The 25,773-nt window shown below is 58.7% G+C and overlaps 1 protein-coding gene across 2 annotated transcripts; it reads right to left on the bottom strand.

Annotated features, from left to right (window-relative positions):
• Positions 1–6,848: 6,848 nt before the first annotated feature.
• SSC5D (scavenger receptor cysteine rich family member with 5 domains) lies at positions 6,849–25,617 on the bottom strand. Of its 2 annotated transcripts, XM_037159834.2 has the most exons (14): positions 25,457–25,617; positions 24,934–24,960; positions 24,354–24,662; positions 24,090–24,209; positions 23,796–23,909; positions 23,237–23,545; positions 21,961–22,278; positions 21,547–21,723; positions 18,680–18,997; positions 16,663–17,223; positions 16,275–16,589; positions 15,952–16,119; positions 11,213–11,377; positions 6,849–8,498 (listed from the first exon to the last, which is right to left on the bottom strand). In XM_037159834.2, the coding sequence occupies exons 1-14, from the start codon at positions 25,479–25,481 to the stop codon at positions 6,928–6,930; spliced, it is 4,497 nt and encodes a 1,498-aa protein (XP_037015729.2). In that variant the 5' UTR covers positions 25,482–25,617; the 3' UTR covers positions 6,849–6,927. The 2 variants fall into 2 exon arrangements, with proteins under 2 accessions (XP_037015729.2, XP_053512688.1); XM_053656713.1 differs by lacking the exons at positions 24,934–24,960; positions 25,457–25,617 and having other exon boundaries at positions 24,354–24,895.
• Between the last annotated feature and the right edge of the window lie 156 nt (positions 25,618–25,773).

Raw genomic sequence — 25,773 nt, 5'->3', positions numbered from 1 at the left:
CCCTCGGGTCTCCCTGGCTCCCCGGCACTTCCCCCGCCTCCTCCCACAGGCCGGGCGACGCCCTCCCAACAAGGTGGTTTCTCCTCTCAGCCCAGCCACTGTCTGCAAATAAAGTCCAGACTTCGGTCTCTTTACGCGTGTTGGTCTGTCCGCTTGAGAAAAGGAAGGATGTTGTGTGTGTGTGTGCGTGCGTGTGTGTGTGTGTGTGCACCAGCAGGAACACTGTGCACAAGGGGGAGAACAGAGAGATGCAGCACCCTGCCCCGGTGCCAGTGCGGGAGGCTGGCTCTGGGTGCGCTGTGTGTGTCGGGGGGCAAGGCCGCTGCGTCGGGGTCTCCGGGGCCCATTTCTGCACATCCGGGTGTGGGAGGAGCCAGATTAAAGGGACCCTGAAGGTGCCTGGCAGTGGGTGGCCCGGCACAGAAGCTGGGCTGCAGCGTGCGTTTCCGTGTATCTGCGAGTGCATGCGTGTCTGAGCCTGTGTGTGTGGCCACAGTGTGAACGTGTGAGCAGGGCCGGAATGGAAGCTGGAGTGCGAGTCCCGCTCAGTGTGTGGACATCAGATCGGTCTCTGTGCGCCCATGAGGCTGCAAGTGCGTGTGTGGCAAGGGGAGGCCAGTCACCCGGGCGGGCTGGCGCCGCCGCCAGTCACCAGCTGGGCCCCTGCCCCTTCACACCTCCCCCCTCTCCCGGCCCCTCTTGGCAGCCGCCCTGTTTGCAAACACTCTGTCTTCCTCTCCGTGCCCTGCTTGGCCGCCAGCCCAGCACAAGGCTACAACCAGAGCTGGATCAGGTGTCACTCTCTGCTTGGCCTCTGTACGCACACGCCGGTGCCCGGGGGGTAGTGTGTGACGGTGTGTGCCGAGTGACCCCGAGGGCCCTTTGAATCGAGGTGCAATTCAGAGAACTGGGGACACGGGCCCGTCGTGGGCAATCCAGGTGAGCTTCCTGGAGTAGGGGTCACTGCAGGGGGGGGTAGGCACACTGTGGGAGAGCATGATTAGGACCTCCTGCCACCTTATCCATGAATCTGAAATAGCCCTGGCAATTAGGCCAAGAATGTGTCCCAAAAAAGCTGCAGGTGCCAGAAAAGGGTGGTGCTGGGGGAGAGTGAGTGGCGATGAGCAGAGGGGCAGGGGGTGGCTGTAGACGGTGTTAATTAGTGACAGCAGCTGAGGATTAACTGGGAGGTGACAATGACTGGGATGGGGCCCAGGGGCAGGGGAGGACAGAAATGCCCAGGAAGGGCCTGGGGGGTGAGGGGGGCGATACTAATGAACTCTTAGTTAGTTGACACCTAATACTAGTTGTAACACTTAGTACTAATGCCGCAGCTCCTCCTCAGGTAGCTTCCAGGCAGGCACATCTGCTGGGTCCCTCAGAGCCCGTGACAGGTCAACAGGGACAGTCCACTGCAGCCAAGGTGCCAGCAGGTCAGGGCAGCGGTGGGACTCGAACCTGGGGCAGCTCCTGTGCAGGGCTCAGCTCTTAAGTGTCAGAGTCATCCCCACTGTCATCAGCAGGCGAAGGGGCCTTGGGTGGGGGGCTCGGGGTGTGTGTGTGTGTGTATGAGTGTGCATCAGCATGAGTGTGAGTGTGTCTCTGTGTGAGAGCAAGTCTGCTGCAAGAGCATGAAAGTGCGTGTACCAACATGTGTGTGCACGAGCACGTAAGAGTATGAGTGTGTAGGTGTGAGTGAGCAGGAGTGTGTGTGCACATGTGAGTGTGACCGTGTGTGTAAACATGAGAGTTCCAGAGTGTGACTGTGAAGGAGTGCGAGTGAGCATGAGCGAGACAGTGAGTGTGCATTTGTGTGTAAGAACATGGAGGTGTGTGTGAGACTGCAGGTGAGGTGGTGTGGGCGTGCGTCTGTGCGTTGGTGCGGTGGCCGCACCTCCCTTGCAGGAGGCTGGAGTGGGGGCACCCAAATGAAGACAGAAAGTGGGGGCTGCAAAAGCCCTCAGACCCACGGGAGGGCCTTCATCAAAAGGCAGGCAAAGGCAGACACTGGTGAGGACGAGGACAAGGACAAGGGTGACTGCAGTGCTGCTGGGGTGGGGTAAAGGGGGCAGCTGTTGGGGGAGACACCGTGTGCAGGTCCTCCTCACGTTAGACGCAGAGGTACCACGTGGCCTAGCAATTCCGCTCCTCCCGGGTCTCCGCCCACAGAAATGGAAACATCAGTCCCTGTGAATGTAACATGATTCGTAGCAACATTCTTCACAGTAGCCAACAATGGAAACAACCCGGAGTTCACTGGTACTCATCACCAAATGAACGGATACCTGAAATGTGGTCCGTCCACCCGATGGAATATCACGCCCCCATAATAGAGCCCTGATGGGTGCTGAGTCATGGACGGACCTCGGAAACATCTTGAAGGGAAAGGAGGCACCACAGGACACAATCTGATGCAGGATTCCGCTTATATGAAAGGTGCAGAGTAGGCAAATCCGCAGAGATTAGTGACTGTCGGGGGCGGGGGTGCTGGGGGTGACAGCTAATGGTACAGGTTTTTCTCTTTGCGGGTGGTGGGGATGGTGAGAAAGTTATAAAATTAGATTGTGGTGAGTGTTGTGCAATCCTCAGAATATATTAAAAACCACCGGGCCCTGGCTGGCGTAGCTCAGTGGATTGAGCGTGGGTCTGTGAACCAAAGGATTGCGGTTCGATTCCCACTCAGGGCACATGCCTGGGTTGCAGGCTAGTTCCTAGCAGGGGACACACGAGAGGCAACCATACATTGGTATTTCTCTCTGTCTCCCCTTCCCCTCTAAAGATAAATAAATAAATAATTTAAAAAAAACCCACTGAGTTAGACATGTAAAGATTTAGGGTTAATTTGATGGCATGTAAATTTCACTTCAATAAGCCTGCTTAAAACAGACAAATAGGCATTTCCAAGTTTCCCCTGCTGTTTCCTCCCCCCCCCACACACACACACACTGACCTTGTAATTGTAGTTGAAAAGAAAAACCCACCCTGGCTGGTGTGGCTCAGTGGATTGAACACTGGCCTGGGAACCAAAGTGTTACCAGTTCGATTCCCAGTCAGGGAACATGCCTGGGTTACAAACCAGGTCCCCAGTAGGGGGCGCACAAAAGGCAACCACACACTGATGTTTTTCTCTCTCTCTATAAATAAATCAAAAAAATCTTTAAAAAATAAAAGAAAAGAAAAAGCTCTCTCATGCACTGTGAACCGTAGGACCCACTACTCCCTACTTGTAGAAGAGACCCCCGCAGGAAACCCACTGTTCAAAGATCCTAAAGCCAAAAAATGATGTCAGTCTGGGTCCAGCCTCAGCTCTGGCCTGATTCCCAACACCCCTCCCTACACAGCACCCCTAAAATGCACCTGGGCTGGTGATTGCCAAGGCAGTGCTGGGGTTCCCCCAGCTAGGGAACCCCCACACTTGCACACGAGACCAATTACTACATTCATGGGTGTCCATCAAAAATGTGTGCGTGGAGGGTTATTTTAAAGATTTCATTCACTTATTTTTAGACAGAGGAGAAGGGAAGGAGAAAGAGGGAGAGGAACATCAAAGCGTGGTTGCCTCTCATGCGCCCCCTACTGGGGACCTGGCCCGGAACCCAGGCATGTGCCCTGACTGGGAATCGAACCGGTGACCCTTTCATTTGCAGCCTGGCACTCAATCCACTGAGCCACACCAGCCAGGGCAGGATTTTTTTTTTTAATTCTAACAAAGAACGATGGGAAAAACGCTTTCTCTTTCTCCCCTCTCTGTCTCTACCACATCCCCGTATCTGTCTGTCTGTCTCTATTTGTTGTTGAGTATGGTTCTCTCTGGCAGACCCTCGAGGAAGCGGGGGATTCAGGCACCTGCCTGGGGGCAGAAGGAAGGCCAGGGACCCGGGACTTTGCAGGAGCTGGGGCTCCGGACTCCCAGAGCACACTCCATTGTCCCACCGACCTCACTTACAAACCACAAGGTCAAAACCCCAGAAGACGTCAGGGCCAAGACACAGAGCAGAGAGTGGAGCCTGCGGCAGAACCCCGCCGCCGCAGCCCAATTGCGGGACAGCGCTTCCTGGAGGCCTCCGTGGACACCGTCTTGTTCAGTGCTGGCCGCAGGCATGACGGGGACGTCAGCAGCATTCCACGAACCACCCACCCAGGCTGTTCACATGCACAGCCTGATCGAGGGGGTGGGCTGGGGGGGCGCCCAAAATTCTGCTTTTTGGACCAGCTCCGGTCCCCAGCTTGCACTGCAGGTGCAGGGAGCTGGGAGGACTCGTTTCCAGAGCACCGATCCGACGCCCTAGTGGAACCGCCAGAAACACGGACCGGGGCCACTTGATCCTTTGGTGTTTTCTGTGGGGACAGTCGTACTACCCATGGGAAGTGACGGGTCCAGACCGCCCTGTCTCTGATAACGGGGTGGCCCTCTGCTCCGGCGTGGCTGAGAGAGAGCGTGTGTGCATGGCTGTCACCCGGGAACGTGGCTCCTGCCTCGCCGAGCTCGCTAGGCCCCTGCAGGCACTGTTCTCCGCTTGTTGCGAGCTGGCGGGCACAGCACCCGGCTCAGCTGTCCCCGTGGGAGGTGTCCCGCGTCGGGGCCAGTAGTAGGTGGGGGCTGGCCACCCATCCTGGCCTTGGGCCCAGGGGCCAGATGTTTGGGCTTAGCTGCCTGTCCCAACAGGGATAGAGTGACCAGATAATTAAGCACCCGCTTCTCCAGAGCTGGCAGGGGCTGCAGAGACCTTGGGCCAGAGCGCCCCGCGGCCCCGCCCCCCAGCCCTGGCTTGTGGAGAGGGGCCAGGAGAGCGATGCTTCTTCACCTGGGCGCCTCCCCCTCCCCGGTGACCCCGAGCTAGGGTTCACCTGCTCTGCTGTGTGAAGCAGACCTTTTGCTTCCCAGCCGGGCGCCGTCCTCCGAGCCCCGAGGACCCGGGAGGGCCAAGGGGAATGCAGGCGGAGGCTGTCCCCTGAGCCCTCCCGGGTCAGCAGTTATTTCAGTCTTGGGGCTTAATGAGGCCGAGGGAACAGCGATCCTCTGCGTGCTGCTACGCCTGTTGGCGGGGCCGACGGTCCATCTATCAGGACCCCCGGTCGTATCCGCCCCCCCACAGCGAGTAACTGGACCCTGCTGGCCTTTACAGGACGATGGGGGCGCCAGCAACCTGACCTTCCGGGACCTGTGAGCCAGGCTCGGCCGGCCGGGAGACTGAAGAAAGAGGGAACGGATTCCTGCCTGAGGCCGTGGGAGCCGGGAGCAGGGTGAGGGGTCTCCCAAAGCAGTCCCTGAGGTCCAGAGAGGGGAAGGGGCCCGTCCAGAGACGAGCCCATCCACAGACCTCCATCCCTGGGACCCCGGGCCAAGGTCAAAGGCAGGAATCTGCATGCATGTCCTTGTGAAGTGGGGGACCGAGTCCCTGCTTCTGAAGAAGGGCTGTGGGGAGGACGGGTTTTAAGGGCCCACATTGCATCGGGCACAGAGAGGCGCAGCCAGGAGTGGTCGTGGTCACGCTGGCTCACTGAGCATGTGCCACGTGCTGAGTCCTGCCCTTCCCTGCGCTCCCTCGCCCAAGCCGCCCCAACACCTCGGGAGGCTGAGACTAGTACAGGGATGGGAAAAAGAGAAAGAAAGAAAAGAAACCAGAGGCTCCGAGAAAGCAAAAGAGCTGCCAGAGTCCCCCAGCCAGGATGTAGCCTTGAACCCGGGCGAGTTGGACTTGGGCATAGACTATCCGGTGAGCAAGGGCCCTGGGCCAGACCGGCTTGGGTACGGACGTTCCTGGCGGAGAGGCGGGGATGGCACAGTAACATCCTCACAGGATGGTCACGCTGTGTGAGCCAGCGCCGCGCCGGGTGCTCTCACACGCGTATTGACTCGCCAGTAGGGCCTCGCCCCAGTAAACCCAAGGTTATCTCCCTTTGCAGTCGGGAAACTCACACCCAGAAGTTAAGTAACGGGCTCAGGTTCACACCCACGAGGGCTCTTACTCAGGCACTGCGGCTCCACACCTCTGTGGAGCAGGGCGGCAGGAACAGTCCCCTCCCCCGCAGGGGTTGGCGGAGAGGAGCCGACCTGCCCCAGGCAGCGCCCTGAGAGCCGGACCTACGGGAAGCGTCCAGGAAGGTTAGGCACTGCTGTTATTCTTACGCGCTCAGGCATCTGACAGATCCCCTGCTGGGTGAGGCTCTCTACCTGTTCACATCTGCGGAGGAGACGTGATTCCTGCCTTCCTGGGGCTTCCTCATCTCCGCCATGTTGCCCGTGTCCATCAGCATCGCTGTGACCATCACGGTGGTCACCACCACGATCATCATCACAGCCATCGCCACCATCACCATCCTCATCACCTCCATCACTGTCACCACCATCATCACTAATCACCACCTCCATTATTGTCACCATCTGTCATGGACATCATGATCATCTTCATCACCTCTATCTCCATCATCACCATTACCATCATCACCACCATCACCTCCATCATCGTCACCACCATGATCATCTTCATCACCACTATTACCATCCTCATCACAGTCATCACCATCACCTCCACCATTGTCACCATCTCCGTCAGTGCCACCATGATCATCGTCATCACCACTATCTCCATCATCATCACCATTAACATCACAGTCACCACCATCACTGTCACCATCTCCATCATGACCTTCATCACTATGATCATCTTCATCTCCATCATGGCCACCATCACCATCCATCGCCAGCATCCTCACTGCCTTCATCTTCACTATCAGAACCACCACCGTCCCCCACCTTGCACATATCGGTGGTATTCACCAACAGATCAGTCCTGGGCTTCCATTTCTCCAGGACCCCCCCAGTCCCCCAGAAACGTCATCCGCCTCTTGTTTTTAATTTGGTACTTTGGTTCTCCTCTTTTTGGTTGCTAAGTGTCTTAAGCCCCGCTCAAGTCCCAGACAGGGTCACACGTCCCCCCTCAGAGGCCTCTCTTCCTCCTCCGGGGCGGTGGTGGTTGGTGCGGGTGTGCTGGGGGGCCGGGCCACCTCGGCCAGTCTCTTCACCACCTCACCCAGCTGCCCCAGACCCTGGGTAGCCTCCACCAGCTGGGTCAGCCACAGTCCCAGGGCTTGGCGCTCCTGCTGGTCCCGCTCCAGGGCCTGGGTCAGCCTCTGCAGCTGGCCACCCACGTCCCTGACAGCTGCCACCAGCTCCACCAGGGCAGGTGGCTCACAAGCCATGACCCTTACAGGTGGCACTGGGGCCACGCATGGGCCAACAGGGCCTGGGCTCTGACCGGGCACTGGCCCTGGGCTGAGGCTGTCAGGAGGTGGCTGACCTAAGGGATGGGCTGTGGGGAGCAGGTGGAGGTCCGGGGTCTCTGTGGGGTCGGAGGCTGAGTGTGGGGTCTGAGGAGGTGGAGAGGTTAGTTGGGGGCTCTGGCTTCTGGGTGGTTTGAAGTCCTCAGTGGCTGGTGTATCCATGGCTGGGGCTGGAGAAGGCCTGGAGGGGCTGGACTCTGAGGCTGGAGAGGATTCTACACTCGACACAGGGAATGTGGAGGGGTGGGGGGCCCCCATGAAGGTTGGCTGGGGGTGCAGGCTGGGCTTGCCTGCTGGTGCTGGAGTGGGAAAGGGAAGTTCTGTTTCCAAGGAAGTCAGGAGGGACTTAGTAGTGATCACAGGGGTTGAGATGGGGTCAGGAGTCAAGGCCAGGTGAGTAGTAGTGGTAGACTGAGGGGTTGTGGTGGGGTCAGAGGTTGTGGTGGGGTGAGTGGTCATAGTGGGGTGAGAGGTCGTGACAGGGTGAGGGATTGTGATGGGCTTAGGGGTTGTTGTGAGTTGAGCAGTTGTGGTGGGGTGAGTGGGGGTGGTGGGGGGAGGGATCATGGTGGCGGAAGGTGTTGTGGATGGGTGAGAAGCTGTGGTTGGGCGAGGGGTCGTGGTGGGGTGAGGGGTCGTGATGGGGTGAGAGGTTGTGGTGGGGTGAAGGGTCGTGGTGAGGTGAGCAGTAATGGTGGTGTTGAGGGTCATGGTGGGGGGAGGAGTGGTGGTGGGGGCTGGGCTTGTGGAGGGGTGTGGGGATCCGGAAGATTCCGGGGCTGTGCTGGGGTATGGGGTTGTGTCCCAGCCTGGGGCTGTGTCCGATTCTGGGGTCAACTCTGAGGTAGGGGAAAGATGAGTCACAACTGGGGGGGCAGAAGGGTCAGAGGTCAGTTCCCTGGGCAAGGTGGGCAGTGGGGTGGGTGAGAGCTCAGCGGTCAGTGCTGGAACCACGGTGGCATCAAGGGTGGACGAAGCAAGGCCAGGGGTTGTCCAGGTGAGGTCAGAGTTCTTCCAGGAGGCCGGGTCTGGGCCGGGTGGCAAAGTGTCCGGAATGTGGGAGGTCACTTCCATCGAAGGTGAAGCTGCGTCGGGGATGAGCTGTGGCGCCGAATGGGAGGTCTGTGGTGGGCCCTGGGAAGAGGCGGGGGGCGCCGTCCGGGCCGCTGTGGGCCGCAGCAGCCGGCGATCAGGCCATGGCTTCTTCCCAGAACCTGGAGGGAAGATGGACCGCTGAGGTCAGTCTGCCCCGCCCACCCCACGGCCCGCCCCATCTAGGAATGGAGTGGCCAATAGGAAGAAGCAGGGCCTTGTGATGTCATCAGTCGCTGGCAGACTTCACCCCGCCCCTTCCCCCCCTCCCCTGGTCCCAGCCTCCTCGGATGTCTCCAGGCGCCACCTGGTGGCAGCCCCCACTGCGAGAGGATGCTGGGATGCATGGTGGGGAGGCCTCAGATGTGGAGCCGGAGGGGGCAGAAATGAGGGGAGGAGGCAGGATGGTGGGCGGGAGGTGACGAGGTGTAGAAGCGTGGGAGGAGATGCGGGAATTCGGGAGAGTAGGGGAATGTGGAGGGGTGGAGGGGTAGAGGGCAAAGGAGTGAGGGAGGGGTGGGAGAGATGCGGGTAGGGTGGTGCAGGAGGGCTTGGAAGGGCCATCTCGGTAATCAAGATCAATATTTTTACGTCATATTTTAACACAATCAAAACCGATGCCAAATCGACGATGAACAAAAAGCTAAAATTTCAACCCAAGGCAGACCCGAGATTAGGGGGAGTCTGGTGAGGTGGGTCGGATCCTGTCCCCGATTTAAAATTTTCATATTCCATTCACTGTGGTTTATCTTGGCACAAAGTTTTATTTTTTTAAACTGCTGCATTAAGATTTCATTTTTCTTGCCCTGACTGGCGTGGCTCAGTGGGTTGGGCGCTGTCCTGATGACCTGGCGCATGCCTGGGCTGTGGGCTCGGGAGCCCGAGAGGCAACCGATCCATGTTTCTCTCGCACACTGATGTTTCTCTCCCTCTCTTTCTCCCTCCCTTCCTCTAAAAATAAATAAAGAAAATCTTTTTTTAAAAAGATTTTATTTATCTTTCTTACTGAGGGTTTGGGCGCCTCCTACATTTTGGGCCCAGACGAGGAGCCCCTTCTTCCAGGTGAGTGTGCATTTTCACCCTTTTTACAGATGAGGAAAATCACTAGGTAACTGGCCAAAAGACACACACACACACACACACACACACCACAGTTCACGAAGGACAAGAGACGAACCCAGGTGCTTTGTATGCAGAGTCTAGGCCTTTATGTATCACTCTGTCAGTGACAGGAGTGTTCTGGGCTGTCCTGTGTGGTCACATGGGGTTAATGAGCACTTAAGTGGTGCCTAGTTCCACTAGGAAACTGTTTTCTTTCTCACATTTTTTAATATCCTCACCCGAGGGTATGTTTATTGATTTTATTATTTTTACTATTTTTTACAATTTTATTTATGTATTTTTAGAGAGAGGGGAAGAGAGGGAGATAGAGAGGGAAATATCAATGTGTGGTTGCCTCTAGTGTGCCCCCTACTGGGGAACTGGCCTGCAACCCAGACATGTGCCCTGACTGGGAATCCAATCAGCAACCCTTTGGTTTGCAGCCTGCACTCAATCCAATGCATCACACCAGCCAGGGCTGTTTATTGATTTTAGAGAGGGAGGAGCAAGAGCGAGAGACAGAGAAACATCAGTCGGTTACCTCCCGTACACGTCCCAATCAGGGATCGAACCTGCAACCTTTCGGTTTACAAGACGACGCTCCGACCAACGAAGCTACGCCAGCCAGAGCCTTCTGTTTTACTTTTATTTTTCTCCTCTTTCTCTGCAGTCTTCATCCCCCTCACCTTCTCCCCTTGGTACCTCCACAAACGTACTGAACATATGTCCTTAGACACGCGTGTGTCCTTACCCAATATGGAAAGCACGTATGTGTTTACGTTAGCATAGGTGCATGTGCACTTCTGTGTTTGTTTGCAGATAGACTCTGCAAATCCCCCGCTGTGAGGAACCTCATTCTTCCCTCAGTGTTATCCTGTTAATACCTGTCCGTGGGGCTGTGCGTGCAGCTAGTCACCGTGTGGGCTGTCGCACAGAGTTCCATCGCCTTTCCCTCGGCCACTGCCCTGTTGCTGGGTGCTCAGCTTGCCTCCAGCTCCCTGATGTTGCCAGAGGCCAAAGAGCCTGCTCATGCAGGCGCTCTTGAGCCTGTGCAAGAATTTCCCCGGAACAGCAGGACTGCTGAGTCACAATTCATGATCATCTTTAACTTCACTAAATACTGCCGGATGGGGTTTCGCTGAACAGCTGCTCCCTGTGGGGATGTCTGTCTCCCTGCATCCTCACCCACACACGATATTATCATCGATCGTTTCCCCCCTGCTTGTCATTGTTTTGAGTCTTCTGACTCTTCTTGAGTGTCAGCATTTCTGCATGTTGCCGTTGGCCATTTGGGCTTCCGCTTCCAGGAACAACCTACTTGTTGCTTTCACCCGCTTTCTTTTAGAGCCTTCCTGCCATTCGCTCATTGATTTGTCCGAGTGCCTTGCAGAGTACAGGTTAGGGTTTCTGAACCTCGGCACTGTGGACATTGGCGACTGGGTGATTCTTTGCTCAGTAGGGGGCCTGTGCTGGGATTGTAGATTGTGTAACAACATCTGTGGCTCCCCGCTGCACTAGGCTCCCGGTTGTGACATTCCAAACCATCTTCAGAGATTGCCAGCTGCCTTGAGTGGAAGGCCACGGCTGTAGCTAGTAACCCCTTATATATATTAGGGTGCATTTCTGTTGGGTGTTTCCGGGGTAAGAGTTGGGTCACCATTGGGGAATTTGGAGTCCATCTCTCCACCCCACCACACAAACATCCTCATCCCCTCGCCCCAGCCGTGTGCCTCACCTGCATCTCCACGGGCCCTTGGAGCTGGCGAGGGGTGGCCTGGGCTCCTTGTGGTGCTCGTGGTAAGAGTGGGTTCAGATATGCCTGCAGTGGTGGTCCTTTTGGCCGAGGCCCTTCCCGAAGGTGTGTCCTGTATCCGGTAAGGCTGGTAACCACCTTTACCACCTGGGGAGGCACAGGAGAACTGAGTGCCCCTTGCCATTTTTTAAAAAATATTTTATTTATTTATTTTTAGAGCAGGGAAGGGAGGGAGAAAGAGAGGGAGAGAAACGCCCATGTGTGGTTATCTCTGCGCCCTCTACTGGGAATCTGGCCCACAACAGAGGCCTGTGCCCCGACTGGGAATTGAATCACTGACCCTTTGGTGCTCGCAAGTGGGGGCAGATTCTCTTGCCCACCCTCAGCCCACATCCTTGCTGCTGTTAGACACCGTCATTTAGAAGTCTCATGGGGAGAGGGTGGGCAGAGGGGCCACGGTTTCGATGCAGACTTCCAGGATGAAGCCCTGAGAGGGCACGTTTTCCCAAGGTCACACAGCTGAGGGGCAGCATCAGGCTTCAGACCCGGGCAGCTCCCTCTGGGTGCAGACCCCCTGAGCCTCACTCGCTCCTCCCCTGGTGGGCTTTCACGCACCCTCCTTGCCATCACTCCCTGCTCTATTGCCCCTGCTTCCTCAGAACTAACTGAACCACATGCTCCTTCCTGCCTCCATCATCCTTTGCTGTCCGGACCTCCCTGTACCTCGATTTCCTTACCTGTAAAATGGGGCTAAGGACAGTATTTGTATCATACATTTCCATGGGGGGCAAGCAAATTAAGCCACTTGGATGATACGTAGCACATGAAGAGTATGCAATGAACATTAGCTATAGATACTGATATTATTATCCTCCGACCTCTGCATGCAATCTTGCACGTCACCTTGGACGTCTGCCCCTTCGAATGACCTCATGTGGCCATCACAAATGGTGATGTCCTGAGTCCACGAGTCACCCCACCTTCCCGGCTCAGTGTGGGAGCAGCATTAGACATGGCTCTCTCTGCCTGGCCTCGTCCATTTCCACAGCTTCAAATTCCATCCCGCCAATTTACATCTGCCGCCCAGGCGCCCCTGGGCTCCAGGGTTGTGTATCTAACGTCTCTGTGTAGGTGTGCCACACGCATCGTCCCTGCACCTGTTCATGCTCCCGCTCCGGAGCCCGTGTGCCCCCTGCAGTGCTGGCCATCAGTGGAAGGTGGGTCCCCATCTCCTACCTCCCTCTCCTCGCCCCATCGCTAGATGCCATCGGCTCGACCCCCAAAATACAGCCTGAACATGTGCACTTCTCTCAGTCTCCTCTGCCACCCAGGTTGAGGCCACCGTCACCTCTCCAAAGACCTCTTGGTCTCCCTGCATGCATTCCTCATGTGTCATCCTGAGTCACTGCTTTGCAAACGCGCATGTGGTCCTGTGCTTCCCAGCTCACAGTGCTCCTCTGAGGCCCGTCACTGTGCACACCACGAAACCCAGGCTCTGCTGCAGCCACGCTGGCCTCCCAAGGTCCCACACGTCAGCGCTTTGCACATGCTGGTCCCTCCGCATGGAATGCTCTCCAACCAAAGAGTTGTGTGGCTTCCCCCATCTCTTCCTTGATGTGGTCACCACTTAAATGGCACTTCCTTAGTGAACCGTTTCTCGACCACCCGATTTTAAATCTCCACCAGCTTCCCTTGCCCTGCTTGCCACTGCCGTGTTCCCAAGGAGGAGCACCCACGCCTGCCACACTGCGGACACCTCACCCACACGCATCAGCGCCCGCATCTTCAAATTCCACTGCGCAGGAAGCCTCGAGAAATGTTGCTTTGAGGAGAATGGGAAGTGATAATCCAGATGGAGACTTTGTAAGCCTCCACCTTCATCTCCTGTACGCTCTGTCTAGACGTATACTGTGGTCGCTCATTCACTCAACAAACATGTAAAAAGTCTCTGCTGAGTCCCTACGATGTAGATCCTGTGGTAGAATAATGTCCATAATCTCCAAAGATGCCCATGCCCTAATTCCCAGAACCTGTATGTCACCTTAAGTGACAAAATATACTTTGCAGATGTGATTGATGGGGGGGCCGACCTCGAAGTGAAGAGGCTGCCCTGGACTAAAACCAGCTGGGCCCAATATGTTCATCCAAATCCTTGATATTGGAGAACTTTTTCCCAGCTGTAGTGATGGAGGAAGGTGTGAAGGCAGAGAAGGGTCAAACACATGAGAATTGCAGGTTTTCATGACAGAGGAAGGGGCCACAAACCAAGAAACGAGGTGGCCTCTAGAAGTGGAAGAAGGTAAAGGACCCATTCTCCCCTGGAGCCTCCCAAAGGCAGGCGGCCGTGAGCGGCCTCTGCGGGACGCCTGGCCCACAGAACTGCGGTGGAAGTTCGCATTGTCTTAAGCCACGACGTGCGGTGGTGTGCTATGGCAGCAATAGAAATGGACACAGCTAAACGCTCAATACAGCTAACAGCCTAGGGGAGATGGCCACGCCCCGGACTGGCAGTGCCAGTCTCGGCTGCAGCCTGCGCTGCCCTCAGGGCGCCCTCCCTCCTGGTGTGGCTGGTGCAGATCACATCATCTCCTCTCAGAGGTTTTCCCCATTGCGCCACTAAAACCATGGCTCCCTCCCTGGGATCCCGCAGCTGTTGTTCATTGTCGGTAAATAACTGTAACAACAGTTTGTGGTTTTCGACAATTTCACACACATTTTGCTCACTGGCTTGGGGCCTGAGGTCACCCGGCTAGCCCTGATCCCAGGGGGGCCACCACTGAACCCCGGGAAGTTGGACTGCAGGACTCACGGCTGTCATTACCCCAGTAATCCGGTAATCTTTGCCAATCCAATGAGCAAAATGTGTGTGAAAGCATTTGAAATGACCTCAAGTGTGGCTCCGTAACAACAGGACCTGTGTCACCCAGTTGTTGGAGCAGATGTGCCCAGCACAGAGTAAGCGAGTTCTCCTTGACTCTGGACAGGAGCCCTGCTGCTCTTTTCCCCCCACCTCTCCCACCCCCAGAAGAAGAAGCTGAGGCTCAAGGAGGCAGAGACGTATTTTTCAAGGTCACCTTACTAGTGAGGATAGGAATTCATGTCTGTGGCTTCTCCCTGGTACCACTCGCGCCCCTCCCTCCAAGTCTTCCCATTACTGAGGTTGTGCAGGTGACTCTCCTGCGATTCCCCTTGTGCAGTGTTTAGTTCTGCAGGGATCTCGGCATTGCCTTCTCTCCCACCAGGAAGGGACCCCAAGGGCGGGAACCAGCCTCCTCCATAGCTGCCCCCGCCCGGCCAGTGACCGTCTTCCGCCACAAGGGGGCGCTACGGGACAGGGAGGCGGCGAACAAAGGCTCTGGAGTCCTGGCTGCACTGCACCGAGGAGCACCACCTCCAGAAACTAGTAGATTAAGCACCCCCAAATCGCGAAGCCTTTGACCTTCCCCACAGAAGCAGCAGCCATGAGGCTGGCAGCTGCTCTCTGGGACCACTACCCGCTTCACCCGGCTTTTATGGCCGCAGCGTACACCTGCCGGCCAGTCAGAGGTGCAGAGTGCGGATGCTTTAACAAGATGGGAGTTGCTCCTCACAACCCTCCGTCCTTCGCCCCGCCCCTCTTGCGCAGGGCACCGGTGTGCGCATGCGTGCTGAGTTGGTGGAAAAGGCGGGAAAGGGGATGCGAGGCGTGGTCGTCCTGAGGGGCCTTAAGGGGCGAGTCTCCGGGGAGAGGACGTGAGGAAGGGTGCATGGAGGGTGACAGGGGCAAAGCCAGGGCATTGTAGGGGTGGGAGGGGGAGTGCGAGAGATGCACGAAGAAATGGAGAGGCCACCAGGGGCACAGTAGGTGCAAAGGACTAGGAGGGGCAGAGATGGCCGCTCCTGGGAGCCTGAGGGAACAAGGGAAGAAGCCACGTGTGAGGAACACGGAGCGAGCGAGTGAGGGGGTGACAGGACAAAATGGGCTTGAGGCTTGGAGAAGGGGTCAAAAGAAGGGGAAGTGGGCTGAGAGCGCGAGGGAGGAGGGTGGGAACCTGACGAGGGAGCACTACAGGGGACGCTTGGTGGGAACCGGAAACGGATGGTGAAAACCGGAAACGAAGTAACAGCCATGAAACAGCCTGGAGCTGGGCTGGAACACGGATCTCGCGCACGCGCACATGCAAGTACAGGAGGACGAGCGGAGAAACGGGAGGATTCGCGGTGGCCACCACAGTGTAGCAGCAGAGATGGAAGGTGGCAGAGTGACAGGCCACAGGGCAGAGAGGGATACTGCTGGCAAGAAGGAAGAGTCGGGCTGGGGGCTGAGCCCTCCATACCGGTGTCCCCACCCCACCTGAGTCACAGTCCCACCCAGACCAGAGCATCCGCGTCCAAGAGGGAGCCGGGGTGGGGATGACATCGTGGCGACAGAGCGGCGCGGGCTGTGCGAGGCTGGCTCTGGTGTCACAGCAGGACCCCAGAGGCCCCTGTGGGTTAGTGGGAGGACGTGGACTCTGGCTGGGCTCAGCCAGACCTGCTCTCAGAGACACACGGGGCCTCCTTTGCTAGGCTCCGGAGGAGTGTTCTGGTCGAGCCCTAGCGGAGAACGGTTTTAGGTTCCTAGAGCCCAGGAAACATGCCCAGTGGTGTCTGAGACCCAGACCCAATCATTGAGGAGGATCTTTCTGGAAACTCTGGAGCCAGTGCATGGAGGCCCCATCCCACCTGGCCATGCTCCTCACCTGGGCTGGGAAGGCGTCTCATTGCTGGGAAAGGGACCCTTGGGCTCCGGGTGCTGCCCCAGGGGACAGTGTGTCCAGGCACTCCTGCAGCAGTGGTCCCCTGGGTCAGCTCCTCTCCTGAGGTGGGGTCCCAGGTCCAGGGGGGATAGTCCTCCTCGTCGGCGTGGCCTTGGGAGACATTGGAAGAGGTCTGAGCCCTATTCGGCCTTGGAGGCCGCTGGTGCTGCTGCAAATTCCCCTTCCAGAATCTCCTGGAGAGTCTCTGGGTCCCCCGACCCCCTGGCACCCTGACTCTGCTCCCGGCACCCCACTGCCCCCAGTACCAGTGCAGGTCAGCCCCACGTCTTCCTCGTGATCACAGTTGTGCTGTCCCCATGCCCCAGCAGGGCAGTCGCTCAGCGAGGTCTCAGTGCCTTTGCAGTGCATGTCATCCAGCCAGATGGGCCCGGTCCCAGGGCCGTAGTGGGTTTTGCCTACACGGGGCCGGACACGTCCACAGCCCAGCTCCCAGCAGGCCACAGCGCTGTCCCGCAGGTCCCAGTTGTCATCACATACTGTCCCCCAGCGTCCAGCATGCCACACCTCAAGCCGGCCGGCACACCGGTTGGGCCCGTCAGCCAGACGAACTCGGAAGGGGCCTGCAGTGGAAGGCCCCAGGTCAGGAGGGGTCACCTTAGGTCAGCCTCACCCCTTCTTGGGCCCTCCACTCACCTGGCCCCCCAGGGGCGCCCCCAGTCAGGGAGGGACCTGGGTCTCTGGATGACTCTGGAGAACCTTCTGCTGGGATCTCGGCTGATGACTCTGCAGAGGATGGAGGGATTCGCCTGATGCTGGTGACCTCAGAGGTCATTTCTTGGGGCTCTTGAGTGGTTGGCATTGTCACAGTCTCAGAGACTCGTTCCCGGGGAGGCCGGGGGGTCGGCGCTGTGGTGTGTGAGGTCGGGCGGTGGCGGGCTTCAGTGGTCAGGACCGAGGCGGTCCGGGAGGTCAGTTCTGGGACACCCTGGGTGCCCGGGACCCTGGAGTGTTTAGTGGTTGGCGTCATAGGGGCCTGAGTGGTCAGCCTCTTTGCGTGCTTGGTCACCCACTTCTTAGTGGTGCTCTTGGGCATCTTCCCGGGGGCCTTGGTGGTTTTCTCAGGAACACTGAGGGTCAGCCTTACAGAGGGCTTGGTGGCCAGTGCCCCAGGGAGCCAGGCATCTGAGTCTCTGCCCAGGCCAGGGAACCAGCTCCAGCTAAAGGGGTCTGAGATGGAGTCCACGCCAGCAGTCCCTGGAAGGTGGAACAGGAAACAGAGATGATGGCAGATCCCAGAGTGCCAAGGTCATCCATCCTCTCCCCTTTTCTCTCATCTTCCACTCTCCAGTCACCAAGTTCTGTTCACTCATTCATTCGTGCATTCTTGTTACAAATATTCAGCACCTCCTGTGAGTCAGGCGCTGTGCCCGACTGTGGCTCACTGGCCAGCCAAACACAAGGCTGTCCCCGGTCTCCTGGGCACTCTCTTGATCATGATGTAACTGACACCCTCACCTTTGACACCCCCGCCCGTCCTGTCATCTCCCTCTGTCCCGTCCAGCTCCCACCAACTGTGAGAGTGGGACCAAGTCTGACAGGTGACTGCACAGCCTCAAATCTTTCCGTGGCTCCGTGGCCCTCCGGAGGAGAGGGAGAGGGCCTTGGCTCAAGGCACGATGGGTGACACCATCGTTCCAGCTGCCACTTACTCACCCCACGTCTTTCTGATTAGCATTCTGCAGAGTCCAGGGTTAACTTTGCCTAAAGAAAGGCCTGGCCTTGGCCCCTGGCTTCTGTGGGTGACCTGAAGTCCTTGAAATGTCCTGCCTGATAAGAGTGTCTTCTCTGTCAGTGTGTCTGTCTGACTGAGCTCCCATAATAATTCTGACACCAAGGCAGGGGGGGGGGGCTTCCCTGGTCAGCATGTGTCCTGTCCAAGACCCCCTGGGAAAGGGGGAGTAGGGGGAAAGCTGCACCCCGCGTCTCCTGGACCCCGCCCGACTGCCTCCTCCCTCAGCGGATGTTGGCCAGTGTCCTGTTGCTGCAATCAACCATAACCCTTAGTAGGACTGTGTTTCTGATCTTTGTGAGTCCTTCCAGAAAGTTATGGAAGCTGCAGATGGTCTTGTGGAACCTACCAAATTCTAGCACATCCCACGGGTTTGTGTGACTGGTTGGTGCCTCTTTTCCCTGGTGAGGTGTGAGCTTCTCAAAGGCCAGGCTGTGGTCACCGCATGCGGAGGACCCAGCTCAGTGTCCGGCGCTCAGTAAATGTTGGCAAGTCGATGGCAAACGGGAGGCCCGAGCTCACTGAAGTGGACCTTCACCCTGGCTTCTCTCCATGTCCCAGTGCCCCTACGTCCCCTCCTCTCATCTTGGGGAGGACAAGGCTGCCCTTTGTGGGGGAGACTTCCCTGATTCCTGGGGGAGGAGGAGGAAGAATCTCTGCTCCACCACTTAGTTGCTGTGTGACCTTGGGCAAGTTACTCAACCTCTCTACGCCTCAGGGTCTTCAATAGCAAAATGGATAGATCATCCACCAACCTGGACTTATTGTGAGATGTGAGTACAGTCACACATGTGTGAAAACCCCCAGCCCGGGGCAGGGGCTTAGGAGGCAGGTGCTCGGTCGACATTAGTTCGGATGTTAGTTCCTGTTCCCTCCTCCAGGAAGCCCTCCCGGAGCCAGTGGACGGCGGGGACTCCTCACCGGTGCAGGTGACACCGACATCTTCATTGTGAGCGCAGTTGTGCTTCCCCCAGGGAGTGGCAGGGCAGTCAAGGAGCGACACCTCCGTGCCCGCACACCCCACATCGTCCAGCCAGATGGGGCCAGCGCCCCAGCCGAAGCGGCCCGCAGCAGGGTCTGGCTGCCGAGCTTCCCCGCAGCCCAACTCTCGGCAGACCACAGCCGAGTCCCGCAGGTCCCAGCTGTCGTCACACACTGTCCCCCAGCGACCGGCGTGCCACACCTCCAGCCGGCCGGAGCATCTGCTGGGTCCGGCCACCAGCCGCAGTTGGGGGGACCCTGGGATGGAAAAGACCCAAAGGATTAGAGTTGGGGATGCCGTCTACTCTGTGAATCCTCCTCCACCTCCCCTCTGTCCGAACTTATCCTGAGGCCTGTGTTGTATACTTGTCGACATTAGGCACAGAGATAAAGAGCCAGGCACGGTCTGGTGGTTCCTTGGAAAGCTGAACCTAGAACTGCCATGTGATCTAGAAGTTCCACTCCTAGGAACCTACCCCAAAACAGGGTGAAAATGGGTTTTTAAATAGACACTGGTGGGCAAAGGTTCATAGCAGCACTATTCACCAAGCTGAAAGATGGAAACATCCTAAAATTCCATCGGCAGATAAATGGACACACAAAAGATAGTCTGCCGAACAATGGAATATTATGCAGCCATCAAAAAAGGAAGGAAATTCCATCACCGGCCACAACATGAATGCGCCTTGAGCATATTACACTAAATGACACAAGCCAGACACAAAAGACAAAACTGTATGATTCCACTTAAATGAGGTACCAATTGTCATCGAATTCATAGAGATAGCAAGTATAGCAGTGGGGGTTTGGGGACAGGCAATGAGGAGTTAGTATTTAGTGGGTCTGAGGTTTCTGAAGATGGTGCGAGTGATAGCTGCACAACATTCTGAATATACTTAACACTGCTGAACTGTACACTTAAAAAGAGTTAAAATGACCCTGACTGGTGTGCTTCAGTGGATTGAGTGCTGGCCTGAGAACCAAAGGGCTGCAGGTTCTATTCCCAGTCGGGACACATGCCTGGGTTGTGGGCCAGGTCCCCAGTATGGGGAGCTCGAGAAGCCACATACTGATGTTTCTCTTCCTCTCTCTCTCCCTCTCCTCTCTAAAATATAAAAACCTTTTAAAACGTTAAAACAGTCAATTTTGTGTTGTGTGTATATATATACACAAAGTTGTGTATATAAATTTTATATATAAAATTTTATATAAAAAACTATATATTTTAAAGATTTTATTTATTTATCTTTAGAGGGGAAGGAGAGAAGGAGAGAAACATCAATGTATGGTTGCCTTTCATGCATCCCCTGCTGGGAAGTGGCCTGCAGGGAACCAGCCTGCAACCCAGGCATGTGCCCTGACTGGTAATAGAACCTGCGATTGTCTGGTTCACAGGCCTGCGCTCAGTACACTGAGCTATACCAGCCAGGGCTTGTGTTGTGTATATTTTACCACAAGAAAAAATAAGAAAGGGCTCTGGTCAGATGGCTCCGTTGCAGCATCGTCCTGTACACTAAAGTGTTGCGGGTTCGATCTCCGGTCAGGGCCACATGCCTGAATTAGAGCTTCGATCCCCATATGGGGTGCATATGGAAGGCACCTGATTGATGTTTCTCTCTCCCCCCCTTCCTTTCTCCCTAAAGTCAGTAACTATATCCTCGGGTGAAAATTAAAAAAAGAAAAAAAGAATGTTTGCTCTGGAACAAAGAGCCTTGATGAGTCCTGGCTTTCCCACGTTTTAGCTGTGGCCTTGGTGGAACGTGGAAACCACCGTGTCCACAGTGTAAGTGGTGGGTTGTTACCTGTTACCCGCTGAAGACGCGTAGAGCGCTTGCAACAGACAGTGGTCACACGTGAGCCAGTGAATGCTGAGTAGTTGTTGCTATTCTTTTTTGTTGTTGTTGTTGCTATTCTTATTATTCAGAAACAGAGGCCTAGGCCTGGCCCTGGCTGGGTAGCTCAGATGGTTAGAGCACAGTCCTAACACACTAAGGCTGTGGACTCAATCCCCAGTCAGGGCACATTCAAGAAGCAACCAATAAATGAATTTTAAAAAGAAAAAAGAGAAAGAAGCCTTCACTAACAGGAAACTATTCCCCACTTCCTTCAGCCTTGAAAAGAGAGCTGTGTTACTCATGTGTGTTTATTTTCTGAAATTCTGAGGCCTGGACATGTCCGGGCCTTGCTGACGCTGGAGGGTCTGCCCCTCCCTCGGGTAGCTAACTCCTGGAGAGAGGAAATGGCTGGATCCTCTGGCTGGAAATGGCAAACCGGCCCATCCGGAGCCCACACCCCACCGCCTCCTTTGTGGGACCCACAGCCTTCATCCCCCAGGGCAGGTACCACACACCAGGCAGCGACCTCTTTCTCCCCCAGGAACCAGTCGAGGGTCCTGCCCACCGGCGCCCAACCTCCCTCTGCCTCCTTGTGAGTCCCCTTGTGGCCATGCGTGGCATGGCATGTCCCCTCCTCTCCAGAACTGAGACCACGACCTCTGCAATGACAGACTTCTCCGGTCTGTTGGCCTCACCATCCCTGAGTGACAATAAAGCCCAGATTTCAGAACAACAGCCATGGCTGGCTGGTCCTTTCAGCCTTTGCGAGGAGGCAGTCCTCAGAAAGGGCCATGCGTTCAGGACATGGAAGGGAGCGAGGCCTCTGGGCACCAGTCCTGTGTCCTGCGCCCCTGTCCCCTCTTCCTTTTTCCCCATGACGCAGTCTCTGAGCAGAGAGGAGGGGCACCAGGACCAAACGGAGGAGCAGACAGAAGCTAAGACCCTGTTCTGGGGGGGACAGATCGGACTCACCAGCTTCTGGCCCAGGCTCCCAAGGGGCAGGCGAGGAGGCAGGCGGAGGGGAAATGCCCGCTGTCCTCGAGGCCGGGCGCGCGGTGGGGGGCAGGGGCCGGGTCGCTGCCTCCCTGAACACGGAGCTGTTGCTGCCCACTGCGGGGGCCGTGGGAGGGCCAAAGGCCAGCGGCATGCCTGGGCAGGGGAGGGGTGGTCATCACCCACCCTGCGCCGCCCACAACTGCTGCACCCCCCGCCCCAGGCCACGGACGCAGGGTGAGGTTTCACAGGTAACCCGGGGCCCGTGGGCAGTCTGAGCAGAGAAAGTGGGGGCATGAGGCACGCGAGGAAAACACCCGAGCCCCCCCACTTCCTGTTCTCCTCTTGGGACTCTGCTGCACCTGCCTGCCGGCTTCTCCCCGAGCCCCTCACCGTCACACACGGCCCCGGCGTCCTCCCGGTGATGACAGTCGTGCTGGCCCCAGGGCCTCGAGGGGCAGAACCGCAGGGCCGTCTCGTTTCCCCGACACCGAAGATCGTCCAGGAGGATGGGTCCGGCCCCCTCCCCAAAGAAGGCCCCTCCGGGCGCGGCCAGGGCGGCCCCGCAGCCCAGCTCCCGGCAGGCCACCGCCGCGTCCCGCAGGTCCCAGGCGTCGTCACACACGGACCCCCAGCGGCCACCGTGCCACACCTCCAGGCGGCCAGCGCACCCGTGGGGGCCGTCGGCCAGGCGCAGCCGGGGGGCCGGGCCTGGACGTGGCGGGAGAGAGGAGAACAGAGAGATGGCACCGTGACGCTTCCCACCCAGGAGGAGGAGGCTGGAGGTGAGGGAAAGGCTCGAGGTGGAAAAGCCACTCACTACAAGAGTCCACATCTAGTCCACACCCCACTTCTCCCCAGGCCCCCGCCTGCCCAGGGCTACACGGCACAACCGCCCCAACCCTGCTTTGTCCTGGCCTCCTGGCAGTGACACCTGGGGGACCATTCTTCTCTGAGGGGACCGTCCTGGGCACTGTCCAGCACATCGGCCCAGCAGCCAGGGCCCCACCCCCGAGGTGCAAGGCACACCCACACCTGGGACAACGGCCATGTCTGCAGACTTTGCCAGCAACCCCTGGGGAGTGGGGGTGGGGAAACTGTGACTGCCCTCCTCCCCCGCCCCCGCGGACAACTGTCCATCCAGACAGTAAAGTGTTGTGGGTTCTAGGGAGCACCTGGGTTGGGTCCTCCTGGGTCAGAGCTGGGATGCCACGGCGGGGTGGGGTGTGGAGTCCATCCCTACCAGCCAGCATGGGGGAGTCACCCCAAGACAGTGATCTAGGGGGAAGAACAGGCCCCCTTCTCTAGGGGAGAAGGCAGAAACTCTTGCCCTACGTTTCCTGTTCGGTCTGCTCCTGGCCTCACAGACAAGGAGCGTCCGAACGGCGTTGCTGAGAACGAAGGGTGTTAAGGCTCGAGCTTCCCGGGCGCCTCAGTGGGGTTCGCTTCTCCTCGAGAACAACGTAACCGTCTCCGAAGCCTCGACTTACCTCCCGTGAACGGGCCAGTGGCATGTGGAGGGACCCCCTCACTGTCGCTGGCTCCCAGCTCCCGGCCCCACCCTGTCCGGCTGGCCTCTATCCACTCTCACACTGAGCTTCACACCCGGGGCCAGGGTGGGGCCGCGCCACGGGGTGGGGACAGGCCCCGGCTCGGGCTCAGGACGCACCTGTGCAGACCAGTCCTGCGTCCTCGCTGTGGTCGCAGTTGCTCCGACCCCAGGGGCTCCGGGGACAGTCCCGCAGGGCCTGCTCGCTGCCTCCGCACCCCACGTCATCCATCCACACGGGCCCGGAGCCCTGGCCGAATCGGGCCCCTCCGGGGGCGGCCAGCGCCCCTCCGCAGCCCAGCTCCCGGCAGGCCACCGCGGCGTCCCGCAGGTCCCATCCGTCGTCACACACGGTCCCCCAGCGCCCCCCATGCCACACTTCTAGGCGGCCCGCACACCCGTGGGGGCCCGAGGCCAGGCGCAGCCGCTCTGGGGAGACAGAGACGGACAGCAGACTCAAACGTCCCTCCCGGGGAGGACAGCGAGGGTCTGCGTGGGGCAGGGTACTTGGTTGCTGGGAGCAGACACCTGGGTTCCCTGACCGGGTGGTGGGTTGCGGGGGACATGGCCCAATTCTGAATCCTAGGGGCCGCGGGTTAACGGGAAGACACCCCGGGGGCCTGGGTTGGTCCACACTGGGCTGGGCCTGCCCCCATCCCGATCTGCGGAGGGGACGTACCCTGGCGGGGGGCTCCAGCCGTCAGCGAGGGGGCCCTGGTGGACTTGGCCTGCTTGGGCGGCCGGGGACTCTTCTTCCGGGAGCTGCCCTGGAGGGTCCCACCTGGGTGGGGGGCTGGGCGGGGAGACAGCAGGGAGGGAGGTCAGGAGCCACTCACCCCTGCTCCTGCCTGGGCAGCTGGGATGGGGACTCTCAGGGTTGGGGAGGAGACGGGCATCTGTCCCTGGGCCATCAGATGGGAAGGCCCTGCTCCCTCATGGCTGAGCAGTGGGGGGCGCGGGCAGGTGGACTCACCATGCGTCACGGGGGGCTCCTCAGAGCTGGGGCTCAGCTCCTCAGACAGCCCTGGCCAGGGGTCCACATCCAGGAGGGAGAGTGGACCCTCTGTGTCCCCTGAGTCGGCCCCACGCTGACCTGTGGAGAGCAGGGAAGCCATGGAGGGGCGGGCCCCGTGAGAGGCTGGGCGGGACCCCTGGGCCACGGGGAGTCCGGGCCCTGGAGGGGGTGTAGGGACCGCCGGCCCCTCCAAGTGACGGGGATGAGACTCGGGGTCCTCACCTGCACAGACGACGCCTGCGTCCTCCTCGTGGGAGCAGACGTGGGCCTTCCACCCACGGTGGGGGCACAGCCCCAGCTGCCCCTCGCTGCCCCGGCAGGCCAGCTCACTTAGCCACACGGGCCCTGCGCCCTCCCCGAAGAAGGCGCCCCTGGGGGCGGCCAGCGCCCCCCCGCAGCCCAGCTCCCGGCAGGCCACCGCGGCGTCTCGCAGGTCCCATCCGTCGTCACACACGGTCCCCCAGCGCCCGCCGTGCCTCACCTCCAGCCGGCCCGCGCACCCGTGGGGGCCGTCGGCCAGACGCAGCCGCTCTGAAGGGACAGAGGGAAAGCCGTGACATCCTCGAGGCCCCGGGGCCAGGAGCTGTATTACAGGGTGGGGACCCCGACTCCTGGCGCCCAGCCCAGTCCGTGTTGTATGGGAGTAGCTGGCGAGCCGCCCCGGGGAGCTCTGAGGGGAAAGGTGCCCTGAGGTCATAGCCAGATCTAGGGGCGGCCGGGGTCACAAGGGAGGGCAAGGCCAGGGATGGGAGGGGCCTGGGGCCGGGCGAGGCCAGACGGGAGAGCATTTGGGGCCACTTACCAACGGCCTGGATCCCCATCAGAGCGGCTGGAAGGGGGGGTAGGAGGGGTGGGACACATGAGGGCAGGCCCAGGGGTCCTCTCTCCAGTAAGGCCCACCCAGCCACACATACACACACAAACCCTCGCACCTCTGAGCCAGCAAACCCCCACTGTCAGGGAGGGAAGTCACTGGGCCCAGAAGGAGGGGACCCAGATGTCCCAGGTCAGGGCTGGGGACCAGGCCCTTGTGCTCCCCAGAGGCCTGCCTGGCTGCAGGTCAAACGGTGGATAAAGACCCACAAGGGTCAGGGCTGCTGGTGGAGGTGGGGGGTGGGGGAGCAGGTCCCTTGGGCTCCTCAGACAGTGGGACTGGGCGTGCAGAAGGCTGGGTCCCTGGGGACGTCAGGCAGGGAGGGCAGCCGTCCTGCATCCCCAGGCACCAGGAATGGACCCCGGAAGTCTGCATTCCTCAAGTGGACGAGCTCAGGGGTCAGGGGGTGGGGCTCAAGTCCCAGAGTCTGCAAGGAGAAGGGGCCACTCACCGAGGAGGCAGGCCAAGACCCTCATGTTTGCGGAGTCCGGGGCAGGGGTGGGGTGGGAGGGGATGGGAGAAGCGGAGGGGAGGAGGCAGCGGCCACCGGAGGGAGGGAGGGGGACGCGCCCGCTGAGGCGCCCTGGACCCGGGAGGAGCAGGCAGGAGCTGGACGCTTTGCCAGGAGCCAGGGAGGCTGCCGAGGAGGCAGCAGGGGACAGGAGGGGGGGGCGGGGAGGGGGCTGGCCAGCGGCTGAGGCCTGGGGAGGAGGGGGGTTGCGGGCGGGAGGGAGGGTGTCCAACTGCAAACACCCACACAGAGCCGGT

This window comes from Artibeus jamaicensis, unplaced genomic scaffold (genome assembly GCF_021234435.1).
Source record: "Artibeus jamaicensis isolate MK-2021 breed Jamaican fruit bat unplaced genomic scaffold, CSHL_Jam_final scaffold_2693, whole genome shotgun sequence".
Taxonomy (NCBI): Eukaryota; Metazoa; Chordata; class Mammalia; order Chiroptera; family Phyllostomidae; genus Artibeus; species Artibeus jamaicensis.
The sequence above is the reverse complement of the archived record's forward strand: the minus strand, read 5'-3'. Positions and strand labels throughout refer to the sequence as shown.